Here is a 15,465-nt window from a genome sequence, read left to right on the forward strand (position 1 = left end):
CAAGAAAAACACTAGAACTTCTGCTGCACAGGGTTCATTAAGATAGCAGGCTTCAAAGGGACTATAAAAAAAAAATCAAAGCTTTAGAATACACTGACAATAACCCATTAGAAAAAACTACAGGAAAATGATTGCATTTTCATTAGCAAGCAAAACATTCATTTTTAAATGTTTAAAGAAATCTGAAGGATAATATGAGGAATAATATAAAAATTATATATGAAAATATACAGGCATGAATGCATAGAATATACACCATGTTCATACATTGAAAAAAAATCATAATATGCTAACAATTCTTCCTAAAGCTTATTTCTAAATTTCACACTTTTAATACATCTCCAATAAAAATTCTTACCGGACTTTTCAATAGGGGGATTTTAAATAATAAATCCAGAGTTTATCTGGATGGATAATGGTGTTTAGACAGCAGGATAAACATACATGGCATTTAAAAAATTAGATATAATCTAAATTAAATTACTGATGGGTTCAAGACTTAAGAAAAAAATCTCCTAACTATAAAAGCAAATGAAATTGTTTATGCACATTTATTTACTTAAAAAAAATAAAGATCTTATTTATTTATTTGAAAGAGAGAGAGCATGAGAAGGGGGAGGGTCAGAGAGAGAAGCAGACTCCCTGCCCAGCAAGGATCCCGATGCAGGACTTGGTTCCAGGACTCCAGGATCATGACCTGAGCTGAAGGCAGTCGCTTAACCAACTGAGCCACGCAGGCGCCCATATTTATTTACTTTTGAATTGAGGAAATTCTTCTCTAGGCACGACACCAAGGGAAAACCATAAAAGAAAAGGCAGATGGACGTAACTACAAAAAAAAAATTAACTTACAATAATCACTGAAAAGGAAAGTAAAATTGTACTAGAAACATAGAAAACTATTTGCAGCATATGACAGTCAAAAGGTTGTATCCTTAACACAGCTCCTGCAATGCAATACGAAACTTAAAAATAAAGATTTAAATTTAAAAATGTCCTAGGGTCATAAGGAGGAAAAAAAAAAGTGTTTTCATGAAAAAGCAAAACGTAAATAAAGGAATAATAAATATACAAAATATTCAATCTCACCAGTAAGAAATGCAAACATAATTAACATTTTAAATCTTTTAAATTGGAAAAGATGTTTCTGAAATTGTTAGGAATATGAAGGAACGCTTTCATACAATGGGTGTATACATTCTGATTCATGCTGCTAAATTGCTAAAGCTTTCTGAAGACCAAGTAACCAGAATGAAGCCAAAGCCTTTAAATGTCCAGTGCTCTGAACAGACTTTTCTTCTAAGAATTTATCCTCATAGTCACACACATGTACAAATACAAGTGTAGCTAGAACATACTGATCACACAAATGATACCTTACAGCAAAAGCTAGAAACAACTACAAGGTCTCAGGATGAGATGTTATTTAAATTATGATACTTTGTAACCATGAAGCGAGATCTTTTAGAATAACATTTAATTACATGAAATGTTTCTTATGTTAAATTTTTAAAATTGTATATCCCAGGATGCCTGGGTGGCTCAGTTGGTTAAGTATCCGCCTTCCGCTTAGGTCATGATTCCCCAGTCCTGGTTTCCAGCTTCTCTGCTGCTTCTTCTCCCTCTGCTTCTCTCCTCCCTCATGCTCTCTCTCTTTTACTCACTCTCTCCCTCAAACACATAAATTCTTAAAAAAAGAATTAAAGTTGTATATTCCATAGAATTACAACTATACAAAATATCCTATGCATAGAGGAAAATTCCTGTACTGAAATAATTCTTAAGAATTGGCAATAGTGGGCAGTGCAATGAGGGTTGATTTTCCTTTTGTTCTTCAGCATGTTTTATTTTCCATAAGGTGTTAATTCTCCTTAACATATACATAATACTTCATAGTTTTAGAAGTATATATATATTAAATGTAATCAGAAGGGAATTTGGAGTTGTGCAGATAATATACAACAGTAAGTTATTTTTCTTAAAAAAGTAGTATAAGGGGGCGCCTGGGTGGCTCAGTGGATTAAGCCTCTGCCTTCGGCTCAGGTCATGGTCTCAGGGTCCTGGGATTGAGCCCCGCATCAGGCTCTCTGCTCAGTGGGGAGCCTGTCTCTCTCTCTCTGCCTGTTTCTCTCTCTGCCTGCCTCTCTGCCTACTTGTGATCTCTCTCTCTGTCAAATAAATAAATAAAATCTTTTTTAAAAAAAGTAGTATAAGTATATCCTAAATTTTCATGATGTTATATGTCAAATATATTCCATATTTTAAAAGTAGCTTAAGTTTAAACCTACATAAACAGTTTTAAAGAATATATTCAGGACCCTTCTGGAATCAGAATCATAGTACTTCGAATTTTTAATAGTGCTGTGTAAATCTACTCTTTGGTTGCTTTATATACAACAGTTTTTGGTTTTGTCTGATCCAACTCCATTTTACAGGCAATAACATTTATTGAAGTCATGCTATTTTCAAAATGCTGAGGAGGAGAAGGGCAGGGGCGAGGGATGGAACAAGGAATTTTTGATCCAGTTGTAGAGAAAGGGTGAAAGGAAAGACAAACAAAGAAAAAGAGATGCAAGATTCTAGATGAAGTGTGGGTCCAGACAGACACTAGCAGAAAGCTCAGCTCTTGGAAACCTGGCCCTCACCCCAGGGTTTATAAACAGCACAAATCCATTGTTGAAGATGCTGGAGAGGTAAAGAATCAGCCCTGACCACCTAAATAGGACTTCATTGCTGCCCTTAACCCAACCTACCAGATCCTTAGAACCAGCTGGGGCTGTGACCCAAATTCCCTTCTGATTACAATATCCAAGCTATAAAACTACTACATATTTATCAAAGTGTCTTATTTATCAATTAGTGTCTTACAAAAAAGTATGAAGAACGGAAGCAAATTCACCCACATTTTACCACCTGCACACAAATGGAGAGTTCACGGGCACTCAGGACTGAGACAGTTCTGATTACGGCAGGAGAAGGTCTTTCAGCAGTGATCTGGGCTCATGATAATAGCCCCTTGTGCTTCCACACTCTCCTTGGCAGATACATGGGCCATGTTGTGAAAGCCAAACTCTACACCCTCAAGTACCTAAATCCCAGCACTCTCTGCACCCCATATTGGATCAGTCCTCAAGACTGTTTTTCTTGGTTCTCTACACTCTTTCCTGCTCATGAAGAGGTAACTGAAAGGAGTAGGTAATCAGAATGGACACATTCCCATTTTCAAATGCAAATGGGACTTGGAAGGTTGAAGCCCAGATCATTCTCACCTTAGATGTGATTTTAATTGGCTACTCTACTCAATTTACTAAATTGGATTGGGCTATGATGAGAACAGAGCAGTAATGTGGAACCACTCACTTGTGAGGCAGGATCAGGGAGTGCCCTAATGTAGACTTGGGCTGGTTAGAGCACTGATGAGGGAAATGGCCAGAAAGGGAAGAGGATACCTTCTTTGCATCTTGCTTAGTTTTAGGCTGGTCGTGCCTTAATTGGACCACTGAAGCCCATCATGGCTGTGATCCAGTTCATATTCTAGCTGAATCTTTAATATATTAACTTCTAGACCCTTCATCATGCCAGCTGGAAAGAGAGAAGAACTGGTCTTTGGAAACAAATTTAAATGAGGCTGCTGGTGAAGGATTTGGCCATAGGGTTCCTAGGTTATTGTCTAAGTTTCTCTTTGAAGAGCCCTGTTAAGTTGTTGAGCTAACTAGTTACATTTCTTCCTCAGGACTGCTCCCCTTTTAGTTCCCATCATGACTGCAGGCGTTTTTACACCCTCTCTGACTCCCTGGGACTATTTGGGAGAATATTTCAGCTGTTTCTGGGGTTTTCTTTTGTTTAAAGATTTTCAGAGTCAGACAAATCCTCTTATGAGAACATATTAATTATTCAAGAGGACATTTCTCCACAGTAAAATAAAATTAATTAATAAATCATACAAGGTGAGTATTTAAGCTTATGCTCCTAATCTCTCCACATGTCACCAAATGTGCACAGGAGACTTTTCAAAATTAGTGTCTCAGTTATACCCTGTGACAGAGCAGAGGGGTAGCTTGACTGTTGACCCTTCCTCTTGGAGCTCAGGCAGTAGTGTGATTTGTGAAGGTGGTTGCTTGTCAGCCCATATATGGCTTAGGACACTGAGTTATGCTGTAAGAACAGAGCATCACTTGTTTTTTACGATCTGATATCTAGGACGCTGAGAAGGAAGGGAAGGGAAGGGAACTCAGCACTTCCAGAGCTACAAAAAAGTCATGTGAGTTTGTCCTCATAGGGAAAACTCAGATGATCTGAAGAAAGACCATCTTATGACCCAGTTGGAGGACTCAAGGGTGCCAGATACCTTCCAGGCTCCAAGAAGAAAGGTCCGTCACTGAGACTTGCAAAGTCTCAGTGCAAAGAGGAACGGAAGCTTCTATGTAGACCTTCTATATAGGATGCACACATGTCTCTGGGCATAGATCTGAAACATGCTGAGAGCCTGAATTTGTCAAAATCAAAGGTACTACTCTTCCATTTTTGATGATTCATATGAAGAAGAAGGATACACCCAGAAAAGTTCAGGCACATATTTTTCATGACCTCAAAGTCTCAAAAAAAGGAATTGAAGGCCCCAGGCACCAGGAGAGATGGTGATTTTTTTTTTTTTTTTTGGTCACTTTATCCGTGGCAATGAGCCAGTCTGGAGTGGAAGTCTATAAGAAGGTAAAAACATAAGAGGGTATGGAATGCAGCTAATGCTACTCAGGTAGCAAAGTGATTGAATGCAGTCTGGAGTGGAATGAGGCTCTGCATGATTCTATCGACATAATTTAGACGATAAAATGTTAAGATGAAAGTTGGAGAAGGGTAACACTTGAAGGAAGCAAGGAGATGCAGGGTACTTTGGGACTATTCAATTCCACTGGCAAGGTGTGGGTGGATCCTGGGGGCACTACGAAGGCAGAGGTCCACCATGAGAAGGGCTCAGGAGTTTGGACTCCTGAAAGATACACACCGATTTGGATCTCCAACACAACCCCACGTCCAGAACCTCAGGAGCTCCTTTGGCCCCCATGATTTTGCCACCACTGCTTATATCACTTTATAATCCTGGAAAGGCATTTTGTAAAATTCAATTGACAATAAAAGAAATGGTGCTTCTCTGTAAGAAGTGTGTGTAAAGTAGTGAGTTTTATGATTAGTATATGTTATTTGTGGGTGATTTGTTTTTAATATATTGGAAGTGAGAATCTGATAGATTACAGAATTTGACTTACTAGATTTGTAATTTTAATTGAAATACTTAGGAGGATTTAACGAATTAATTTTGTAGTCAATACTGAGAGGCTCATAAGAACCTCATTTATTTGTGAGTTTAATTCTTAGGAGGTTGAAATGCTGTAAGAGAATTTAATATGCCAAATTTAGAAGACTTGATTTATTAAGTTTACCAGAACTATGTGAGTCCTGAGAAAGATTTTGTTTCTTCTATTTTTTAAGTCATTTTAAGGGATTTGGAGTTTTAAGAAAACCAGATGTATTAAATTTGTGTGTTAGATTTGAAATATTTAAGGGAATTTAATAATCATCTTTGTAAGTACTGTTTACATTTTTAAGATTATTTGATTTTTAAGTTTGTAAAAAGCTGTGGCTAATTGGAAATATGTAAGATCATCTGATTAAGTTTGAGAATGTTAAAATATTTAGGAGGAAGTACTTCCTCTTATGTTTAAGAGCTAATTGAGTATTAGTCAAAGGACAAGGGAAAGTGAAAGTTTAACACTTTAACTAGACTTAAAACTTCCAAGATTTATAAGATGTGTTCAAAGGCAAAAGAAACAACTTTAACAAACTGAATATCAACTAAAACATGTACAGCTGTAAGAGTGTTTTGCTCTTATCCTTAGGCATTTCTCCCTTACACAGTTTTGCTATGCCCTTCAGATATTTCTCCCTCAAGCATTAAATACTTGAATGATATCCATGGGACAGTGGTAACTTCACAACATACAGGATGTGGGAAGTGAATGGGTGGTTTTAGAGGTGGTATAAATGAAAACGACTTAGTTTTTCTGGACTGTGATGCACTAGATCCAAATGCTAGGCTTCTGGTAGAGTGTGTATCTCCACAGGGGGTAAGGGTGCTAGAAAGCATTTGGCAAGAGGTTTGCTTTCTCAATTAGGAGGATTTTGAATTACACTTTGGGGAGGCAGGGATACAAATGTTTCACCCTGTTATACTTGATGTACAAGGAATTAAAGAGTCACTGAGACAGGAATGGGTATGTAGAATAGGTATAATGGTGTGCCAGTGTTTATTATAGATCATAATATAGCCATTAACTGAGCTCTTACTGAGTTTCAATGAATCCGCAATTTCCCATACATTTCCGTACTTCTCCCTTTCCCTCTCTCTTTGCAACAATAGTCTATGAGTATTTTATTATATCCCTTTTATCAGATGGGGAAACTGAGGCCAGAGAGGTAAGTGTCTTACCTATATTTGCATAGCTAGTACATGGCAGAAGCACTGCTAGGACCACTGCCTGTGCTCTTTTCTACACTAAACTCCATTATCAGAGGTTAGATGTAAAGTCACTAAAAGACATTCTTATACAAAAGACAAGAAAGGCACTCCATAAAGAGTCCCAAATATTAAATATAGTGATAATACTGAATTGGAAAGTAGATCAAGTACAGAATTACACAAGAGAGGAACAAGACATCAGGCTCAGGGCTGCTTAGACAAATTTCCTAGAGTTTCATGTATTGCATTAATACTCAAGCTGAGATTTATGTCTTAAGGACATCATTAAAGCATCTCTTCATCCCTGGGGACTCCTCATCCATAGACCCTCATATTTCCCCTTCCATGAGTTGGAATCATAGCTTCTCAAGGTGACAAGAGAGGAGGATTGGGTAGTGGAAGCCAGTTCCTCAGTCTGTCTTCCAGGTCAATGACTTTCTCGGGTGGTCTGCTGGAATTTTTCTGTCTGCGGTATTTTAATATAGTATGCGCTATATGTTCAGACAACTACTGTGGATACAGGACTTGGAATGCTGGTTGGAGGGTAGGCTTCTGTTTGTCTTGACTCAGGAAGGACAAGTAAAACAGAAAGTGCACTTCCTGTTGCTAGCAGGGGTGTTGGAGAGAAAGCCAGGCTGGTGACAACAACCATACAAGGGTCTGAAAATATCTGAGTTTCCAGTATTCCTGGAACGACTGGAGGTAAGGTAGAAATGATAACACCTCTCTTGATTAGAAGTGTTCTCCTGGGATGCAATATCTGTTGGGGACAGGGTGTGGGTCAGGAAACCAATGGGTTCAGTGGAGTGCGGGTTCAGTGGCTTCCAGTTAAGTGGAGTGTGGAAAATATAAGTATGAATTATAACACATAGTTATTCTAGAACAGGAAGTTCTGAACCAAATGTTCTATAGCGTAGCAGAACTCCATGATAGGCATATATTTGGCCCAACTTTTCTTTTGCTTCAAGGCATAGCATCATAGGTGTGCTTTGATGTCTGCCTGATGCATTGGGTCTGGTTTGCAGATTTTGGTTGATGTGTGTAGAACAGAGGTACAGTCAAGTCAACCATTATCCACACATTGTAACGAATACCTACTCTGTGTTAGGCAGCTGGATAGCTGCTGGGAACAGGAATAAAGCATCCCTGTTTTCATGGTGCTTATAAAGTAATCTAGTGGGCAGGGAGGTGTGGGAGAGACCAACAAGTTACAGGCAATTTTATGAATAATATGAGAATAGGTAGGAAGGATACTTCATTGAGATTTGAAGGCTTAGTGGAGATAGTACTTGTGCTGAGTTTAAGAGAACAAAGTCATCAGGTTTAGGATGCCAGTCCTATAGCAGATGAAGCTGGACAGAGTAATGGTAATGGGGTGATGTTCAGTTCTGGGCATTAGTTAACCTCTCAGTGAAGAGGACTATTAACAAATAGGAATAGTCAGTAGAGCCTAAGGAGGATGAAAAATGAAGGAACCAGGAATAGTTAACCAGGGATGGAGAAGCTTCAGGAGGGATATAATTAAAAGACTGCCTCATAGAAGAGGCATTATATTAAAAGGAGTAGCACATAATCAGAGGCAGATTTCAGCTCGACAAAAGGAATAACTTTATAATGATTCAAAATGGAATGAGTTTAACAAATGAGACAGATTGAGTAAAATATTTAAGCAGAATTCTATATTCTTACAATGGCTCAGTCTAGAAGGTTGTGGGTTTGAATTTTTGTTTGGGTGGAAAATGATCTAAAGAGTCTCTAACATCCTCTCTGGCACAGTAGAACCCTTATATCACTTTTCTGCCTTCAATGACAGCTTTCCTTAGATGATAGCACTCAAGAGTTACCTTGAGTAGGAGTATGTAGGCAGATGTCTAAGGCACAAGAATACAAACTGGATGGGTCTCTAAACTATGAGGGAGTAGAGTGGGAGGACAATGCTAAAAGAAATTGTTTCTAATAGTCTTTCCAAGGCAGAAACAGAATCCCCATTGCTATTTAGGATTCAATGAGAAAACAGATTAGAGAGCAAGCAAATATGAGGTATCATTATCAGTTCTACCAACATGAGATCTCTTTTCTAGTTTCCAAGTGACAAACACTAATAAATCATTATAATTCCCAGTCCAGTGCTCTTGAAGTTAATTAAAAAAAAACAAAACTCCACATTGTTTTTTCTGTGCTTCACTTTCTTTTCTCCTCCTCCTCTCCCTCTTCTTCTCCTTCCTTCTCTTCCTTTTCTTTATTTTACCAGTAAGTCTTTCCCAGATTCCCAAGGACAGTTCTTCCCTCTGTATCCAAACTTTCTCAGCATGGTATTAATTACAATGGGTTATAATGGCACTCATGAGTTTTATCAATCCCCAAAGTTAAGAGCACAAGGGCAAAGGCAATGTTTTACTGCATCAGCGTTTGGCATATGGTAGGTCCTCAGGAGGAGGGGGCCATTCCCCTCACTGCCATCTAATTTTATCTCTCTCTACTATACTCTGCTGGTATTACCTCTCATAGCTCACCAATGTTCTCTAATTACCAAATCCAATTGTCCTCTGATAAGTTTCAAAAAGTGAAATCCCTGGTATTTTTTGGATTCTAATGACACTATGAATAGAACCAACAAGTCACTTTTCTCAATCTTTGCCACTCCACATATCCCGATTCCTCCACTATCTCTCTGCTTTTTTCCCCTCCTATTGCTTGATAGGACATTCTCATGAATATTTGGCCTCTTCGCCTCTTCTCTGGAAACATGTTTAGGTAAAAGAGATGTTCTTCTCTTTCTTTCTTTTTAAAAGATTTTATTTATTTATTTGACAGAGAGAGAGAGAGATCACAAGTAGGTGGAGAGGCAGGCAGAGAGAGAGGAGGAAGCAAGCTCCCTGCTGAGCAGAGAGCCCGATGTGGGCCTTGATCCCAGGACCCCGAGATCATGACCTGAGCTGAAGGCAGAGGATTATCCCACTGAGCCACCCAGGCGCCCAGATGTTCTTCACTTTCAAACTCCAGTAAGTCATTAGGTTGGAAAACTCCTAAATCTACATTTTCATTCCTGGCTTCTCAGTCTCTAACCCCATATCTCAAGTGGCTTGTTGGGCATTTCCAACTAATTGTTGTATTTTCACATCAAATCCAACAAAACCTAGACCCATCTTCTTCCCACCAACCTCTCCATTCATTCCCTGATTTACTTGTGAACTCACTTCAATTGAGTCCGCCAGTTATTCTTCCCAAAGATTTTGCAACTTTTTACAAAGTTGTTTTTTGTTTTTTGTTTTGTTTTTGTTTTTGTTTTTGTTTTTTACCTCCATGCTTTTGCCAAACAATTTCTTTTATCTGGAATGTCACCTTTCTTTATCATCCTCTCTAAAAATTTTTACCTATACATTGAGAATTACTCTGCATTTTCCTTCAATTGGACGTATATTTCTGCCAGCTCTTGGAAAAACCAAGGTCCTTGACCTTTCAGAACACTGGGAGTGCCCATGAGTAGGGACAGGATGTGACAAGTGCAGTGGGACAGCTCCAGAGAGTAAGAGGGCATTGACTCTCTCCAGGAAAGGTCCTCCAGCGTAACTGACCCATCCAAGATATAACAAGCTCAAGTTCAATTCATGTCAACTCAAGACGTTTGATGTTCTGGATTTGAAAAGACAGGGTCAGTTGTGGTGGATGAGTTTCTAGGGAATGACCATTTTCAGTGTCACAGAGATGCTTGGTCATGGGTTGTAAGGTTCGTCTAAATATGTGCAAAGGATTCTAAAATCCTTCTGACCTCTCGGTAGTGAAGAACTAATCTGAGATATACAATGGGATCCAAGTCTAACCAACAAGGTGGGGTTCAAGAACAAACTGCAGGTCTCGTGGGGACCTGGAAAGCAGGCTATTTGAACTTGTAGCTGAGTGTGACCAGGAGAGTGGGATAGATATCACAGAACTGTGGGAAGTTTCTGTTATTTATGTATGTCTTTGCTCTTGGATCCTCTTTAACTCTCTTAGAGAGTTTACTCCTTTTGCCTTCACCATTACCTATCAGGGCAACTGTATTTTTTGGTCCTTACCATATTTCATATTGTTCAGAGACAATCACAATTTAGATGTCTCCTTTCACTCAAACGTAAGATCCAGAACCAGTCTGAGGAGTGAGCAATCCTTTCCTTTCAAATCGCTGAAATTACACCTGCCCCTTCCAGGTGGAGAAGCAGTGTCACCAGTCCAGTGCTTTCCGATCCTCCTGTTGTTGCGTGTTTGTTTCCCAGTCAGGCTGCCTTTTGCCTCTTCAGTCCCTCTTGTGGAGCTTTGGAATTGGCCTCCCTCCTCCCTCCTTAGATGTTGTTCTGCAGTACTAGAGCCGGCAACCATCATGGGTACCTGCAAAGTGGAGTTGTCACCTCAGTGTCCTCCAACTCCCAATTTTTTGAAACATCACACGTGCTTTTTAATTTTTCTAATAGGGAAAACTTTTTATATTTTATTTTAGGTGGGAGAAATTACAGAGTTTCAAAAAGTGAAATCCCTGGTGTTTTTTGGAGTTTAATTAGAGCTAGACCTGCTCTTGTTTAGGTATATTGGTCTCTGCAACCATTTTTTAAAAAGATTTATTTATTTATTTGAAAGAGAGAGAGAGAGAGAGAGAGAGAGAGAGAGAACCTGCAAGCAGAGCAGGGATGGGCAGAGGGAGAAGGAGAGAATCTCAAGCAGACTCCACACTGAGCTTGGGGCTCCACACAGAGCTCCATCTCGATCTCACGACTTTAAGATCATGACCCGGAAATCACAACTCTGAGATCACGACTGACTGAAATCAAGAGTCAGATGCTCAACTGACTGAGCCACCCGAATGCCCCTGTCTCTGCAACTTTTAATTCTAGGTACCCATTGCCTTCAATAAATAAGTTTTTTTTTGTCAGAAGAAGACCCCTCCCCTGTCTCGTTCCCCATTCTATGGAAAGATAACAGAAAAGAATTAAATTAGTACTACAATATACAGTTAAAGGTTTTTTCTCTGTATACATTTTGGTTCTAGAAGGAAATCTGACAGTTTACCAAGACAGTTTGACCTAGCAATTCCACATCAAGGAGTTTATTCCAAAGAGAGAACAAGGGATGCTCTTGAAGATGTATGTCTAGGATACTTGTAATTATTAAAAATGGAAATAATTTATATTTAGAAATAGAGGAATGGTAGAATAAATGCATATAGCCATACAGTATAACGCACCCATTAAAATCCCATTTTGCAATTTATTTTATGACATGGAAAATGCCCATGATATGATGTTAAGGAATAAAATAAAAACCAAAAAGCAGCTATTGAAACTGCTTTATTATGATCCAAAATTCATCCTTAACGGTGTGAGTAACTGTATGTGGCATAAATATTACAGATAGAAAAAGCCAGTATAAGCTAGCTTTCCAGAATTTTAACTGGTTATCTGGCAGTAGTGGGATTGTGGATACTTTTTATGTTTTCTTTACAACTTAATGTATTTTCCAAATGTTCTTCTGGGAAGATGTATTATTTTATTCATTCATTCACTTATTTAATAAATGTGTACTGACTGTTAGGTGTCAGGCACTCCGCCTTGTGCTGAGGAGATAAAAAAAAAAAAAAAGACAGAGCGGATACGTTCTTCACTTTGCTCAGAGTTTACAATTCCTTAAAATTAGGAGAAAAAAGGTTTTTTCCTTAATTCATTTCATTTGACCCAGTAATTCCACTTTTGGGAATCTATCCTAAGGAAGTAATCAAGATAGCAAAAAAAAAAAAAAATTATCATATAGAAATGTTTATTAGTGCATTAACCATTAGGCAAAAAAATTTAGAAACCCCATAAATGCCCAACGGTTATTAACAGTAGTTAATAACACTGGAAAACATTATTCATGTTTTCCACTACTATCAACAGGAAAAAAGTACACTGCAAAATTATACAGAATCTGACCTCAATTATGTAGTGTAGTTAGTCATAAAAGAGAAATTTGGATGTTATCAAGTATTATTTTTGCAGGGTGAAGTAATGGTTGATTTGTACTTTTGTGCCTATATTCTTCATATTTCCCAAGTTTCTGCAATGAACAGGTTTAATATTATAATCAGAAAACCATGTTGCTTTTGTTTTTAAAGACTTGACTCAGACACTATCTGTTAAAAATTCAAGGAGCATACAAAAAGATAATTTACCAATTCCTTGAAGTCTGCCCTGCCTTGGTGAAAAAAGGAGAGATAACTCATACAGAGAGAGACTACAGCCCCTTCCCTTTCTAAAACATTCTTGGGAGAGAATGGATGACCACAAATGCAGTAGAGCTACCCCCATCACAGGGACTGGGGAAATTAATTCACTGTGCTCATGAGGCTGAGCAAGGAAAAACAGAAGGAGCGCTTAGTGGACTTGGAGACAGAGCCCTGGAGCCTAATCCCAAACTCTACTTTGAATCTAATCTTGAGCATGATATTGATAATCTCCCTGGGCTGTATCTGTATATTTCTGGGGACATTTCTCACTGCTGTCATTTTCTCATTGAGCAGGTGTCATGCAGGGTCAGGGTCCTGTTTTGTCTCTGGCTTGCCTAGAGAGAAAGAACAATGGTGCCTGAGATGTCAAGGTCAAGGCAGCCAAAATCTGGCTCCCTATCTAATCCAGTGTGAAGACTTTGACCCTGACTCCTGACTCTTGCCTTCTAAGTTCAAAGAGAAAGTCCATGGCTGTGGAACATGGCAATTCTGTATAAGCTGAAGCAAGAGGGCTGGCTGCTGGTGCTCCATCCGCTACTGAATGCTCAGGTATACACGGACTGACAGGTCTCCCTTGAATTCACCAAGGCCCAAGTGCATTTAAAATACCAACTTTCCCTCTAATTTAAAGTTCATCAAGACTGAAATCACAGCAGGTTTCACTGCACCTGTATTCAGTCATATATCATGCTCTGGGTTTTCTAAATGTAAAGGTTTGCTGTGCAGTTAAAGGAGCAGTGCAGAAAGATTTATAGGCATACTTCACTTTCAACAAACTTAATATCTGAAAATAAAAGTACCATAAAAGATAAATTTACAAAAGAATTCATTTCATTACCATTTGAGTAATTGGTTTACCTTCTACTTTTACAACATAAATTGGCTCACCACAACCTGTTTTACACACAACATATCAAGCACATAGAGTTGCATAAAGGAGATGTCCATGGAACTTAGAAATCAGCATTTGGACACCACTGCAAAAGCTGGAAACATTTCTCTGATTGACTACAGAAGCTGAAAAAGACCTCAAATCAATTGCAAATGATAGACAATCTTTATGCCAAAAGAGTTTAGTAGTTTGGGATTTTTTTTTTTTTGAGGGGGGAAATTTTCTTCTAGGTCCTTCTTTGGTTTTCTCATAATTCATTGATTTCAGCGAGGCACTGAAAGAACCCATTTCAGAATCACAGGGGCAGGTGTTTTCAACATCCCTCTATATCCCAGGTAAGCATTTAATACTTGTGCACACATAGATATATACATTAGAGATCTATAGCACCCACAGAAATGTCAATACAGATAAAGCTGTGCTCTAATAATCAGTTTTCCATCTTGCCACCTGAGGAGCCATTCATTCCAGAATGCTAGCCCCAGTATTTGAAAATGCCAACATTTTCATTTTCAATCAGCTTCAGAAACCCTTAGTTAGTTGTAGGAAAGAGCTTTCAATTGCCTTTGCCAAGCACGTTTCTCTGTGGATACAGACAGGTTAAAAGCATTGACCTTACATGACAAGAGAAATTTAGAAAAGCTCCTGGGTAAGCTCCCTGGGTCCCTATCTGTGGAGTTCCTGAAGAATAGCCTCGCTGCCTCTCATTCCTGAATGAGAGCTCCTAGCAGCATAGACGGAGCCAAATTAGAATCCTGAGTATTTTATGATCCTAATGAAATGCTCTTCACATACAAATAATATTGGAGAGTTGAGGTGGGAGCAGAAAAATCTCTGGATATCCAGGAAAAAGTGAAAAATGAGAAATTTTGCTTAGACATACTTAAAACTGGAAAGCACCAGAGGCTTCCCAGCAAAATAGTAGGCTTGCAAGGATTTACAAAGCCCCAGCCAAGGGCTAGCCCCCTGGCCAATGCCTGGGGATCCCCTTCAGGCCTCCATGGTAAAGGAGAGGATGAATATATGGAAAGAAGCAAAACAGGAGTGGAAAGGAAAGTGCCAAAGAGATGAGTGCAGGAGGGGTAAAGAAAATAGGATTAAATGAAGGATAAGGGAGGTGTGTGAAGAAAGGGAGACTGGCAATGAGCGAAAAGGAGAAAAGGAAAAAAGGAAATAGATAAGGAAATGGTGAGATAAGATGAAGTCCCGCATGCACCAACGACTCAGTTAGGTGTCAGGAAAACCCCAGGGTACAGGTGACCAATCACCACCTTGATCCAGGCACAGTGCAACCCGGAAGCTCCCAGCAATGCTATGGTCCTCTATGGACACGTTCTCCCTTCTCCACAAAGGGCAGGCTCACCTGTCGAAGGCCACAGCCGTCATGGAGTAGATGCTGGCGAAGACAGCAGCGATGGGGAAGAAGTTGTGGAACTTGCAGTAGAACAGGCCATAGTACCACTCGTTGTGGACAGCATAGGTGAAGTTCACCACTGTGTTGAACGCAGCCATGGATGCCTCTGCGAAAGCCAGATTCACCAGGAAATAGTTAGTCACTGTCCTCATTCTCTTGTGGGCCAGGATGATCCACATCACCACCACATTGCCCACGACAGAGGTCACCACGATAACCGTGTAGGCAGCTGCCCAAAGGACTATTTGCCAGGCCGGCTGCACGAACTGGTTGGGCTCCGAGGTGTTGGTGGAGATATTTGGGAAGAGGTCTGAGTCTACCTGGAGGACGTTATCCATTCTTCCGCTAAGTGGTTAAGCCCTCCCTTCTGCACACACCCCGCCTTTGCAGCACGCCCCGGGGGCCGGGGTCCT

The 15,465-nt window shown here is 39.4% G+C and overlaps 1 protein-coding gene across 1 annotated transcript in view; it reads right to left on the reverse strand.

The window, feature by feature from the left end:
- Positions 1–15,456, reverse strand: part of TACR1 (tachykinin receptor 1) — a 148,193-nt gene extending 132,737 nt beyond the window's left edge. Inside the window, exon 1 of the mRNA XM_080814515.1 lies at positions 15,002–15,456. Within this exon, the coding sequence (XP_080670641.1) occupies positions 15,002–15,390 (389 nt within the window). The 5' untranslated portion in view covers positions 15,391–15,456. The remainder of the gene's footprint in view (positions 1–15,001) is intronic.
- Positions 15,457–15,465: the final 9 nt, after the last annotated feature.

The sequence above is a fragment of the Martes martes genome (genome assembly GCF_963455335.1).
Source record: "Martes martes genome assembly, chromosome: 9".
Classification (NCBI taxonomy): Eukaryota; Metazoa; Chordata; class Mammalia; order Carnivora; family Mustelidae; genus Martes; species Martes martes.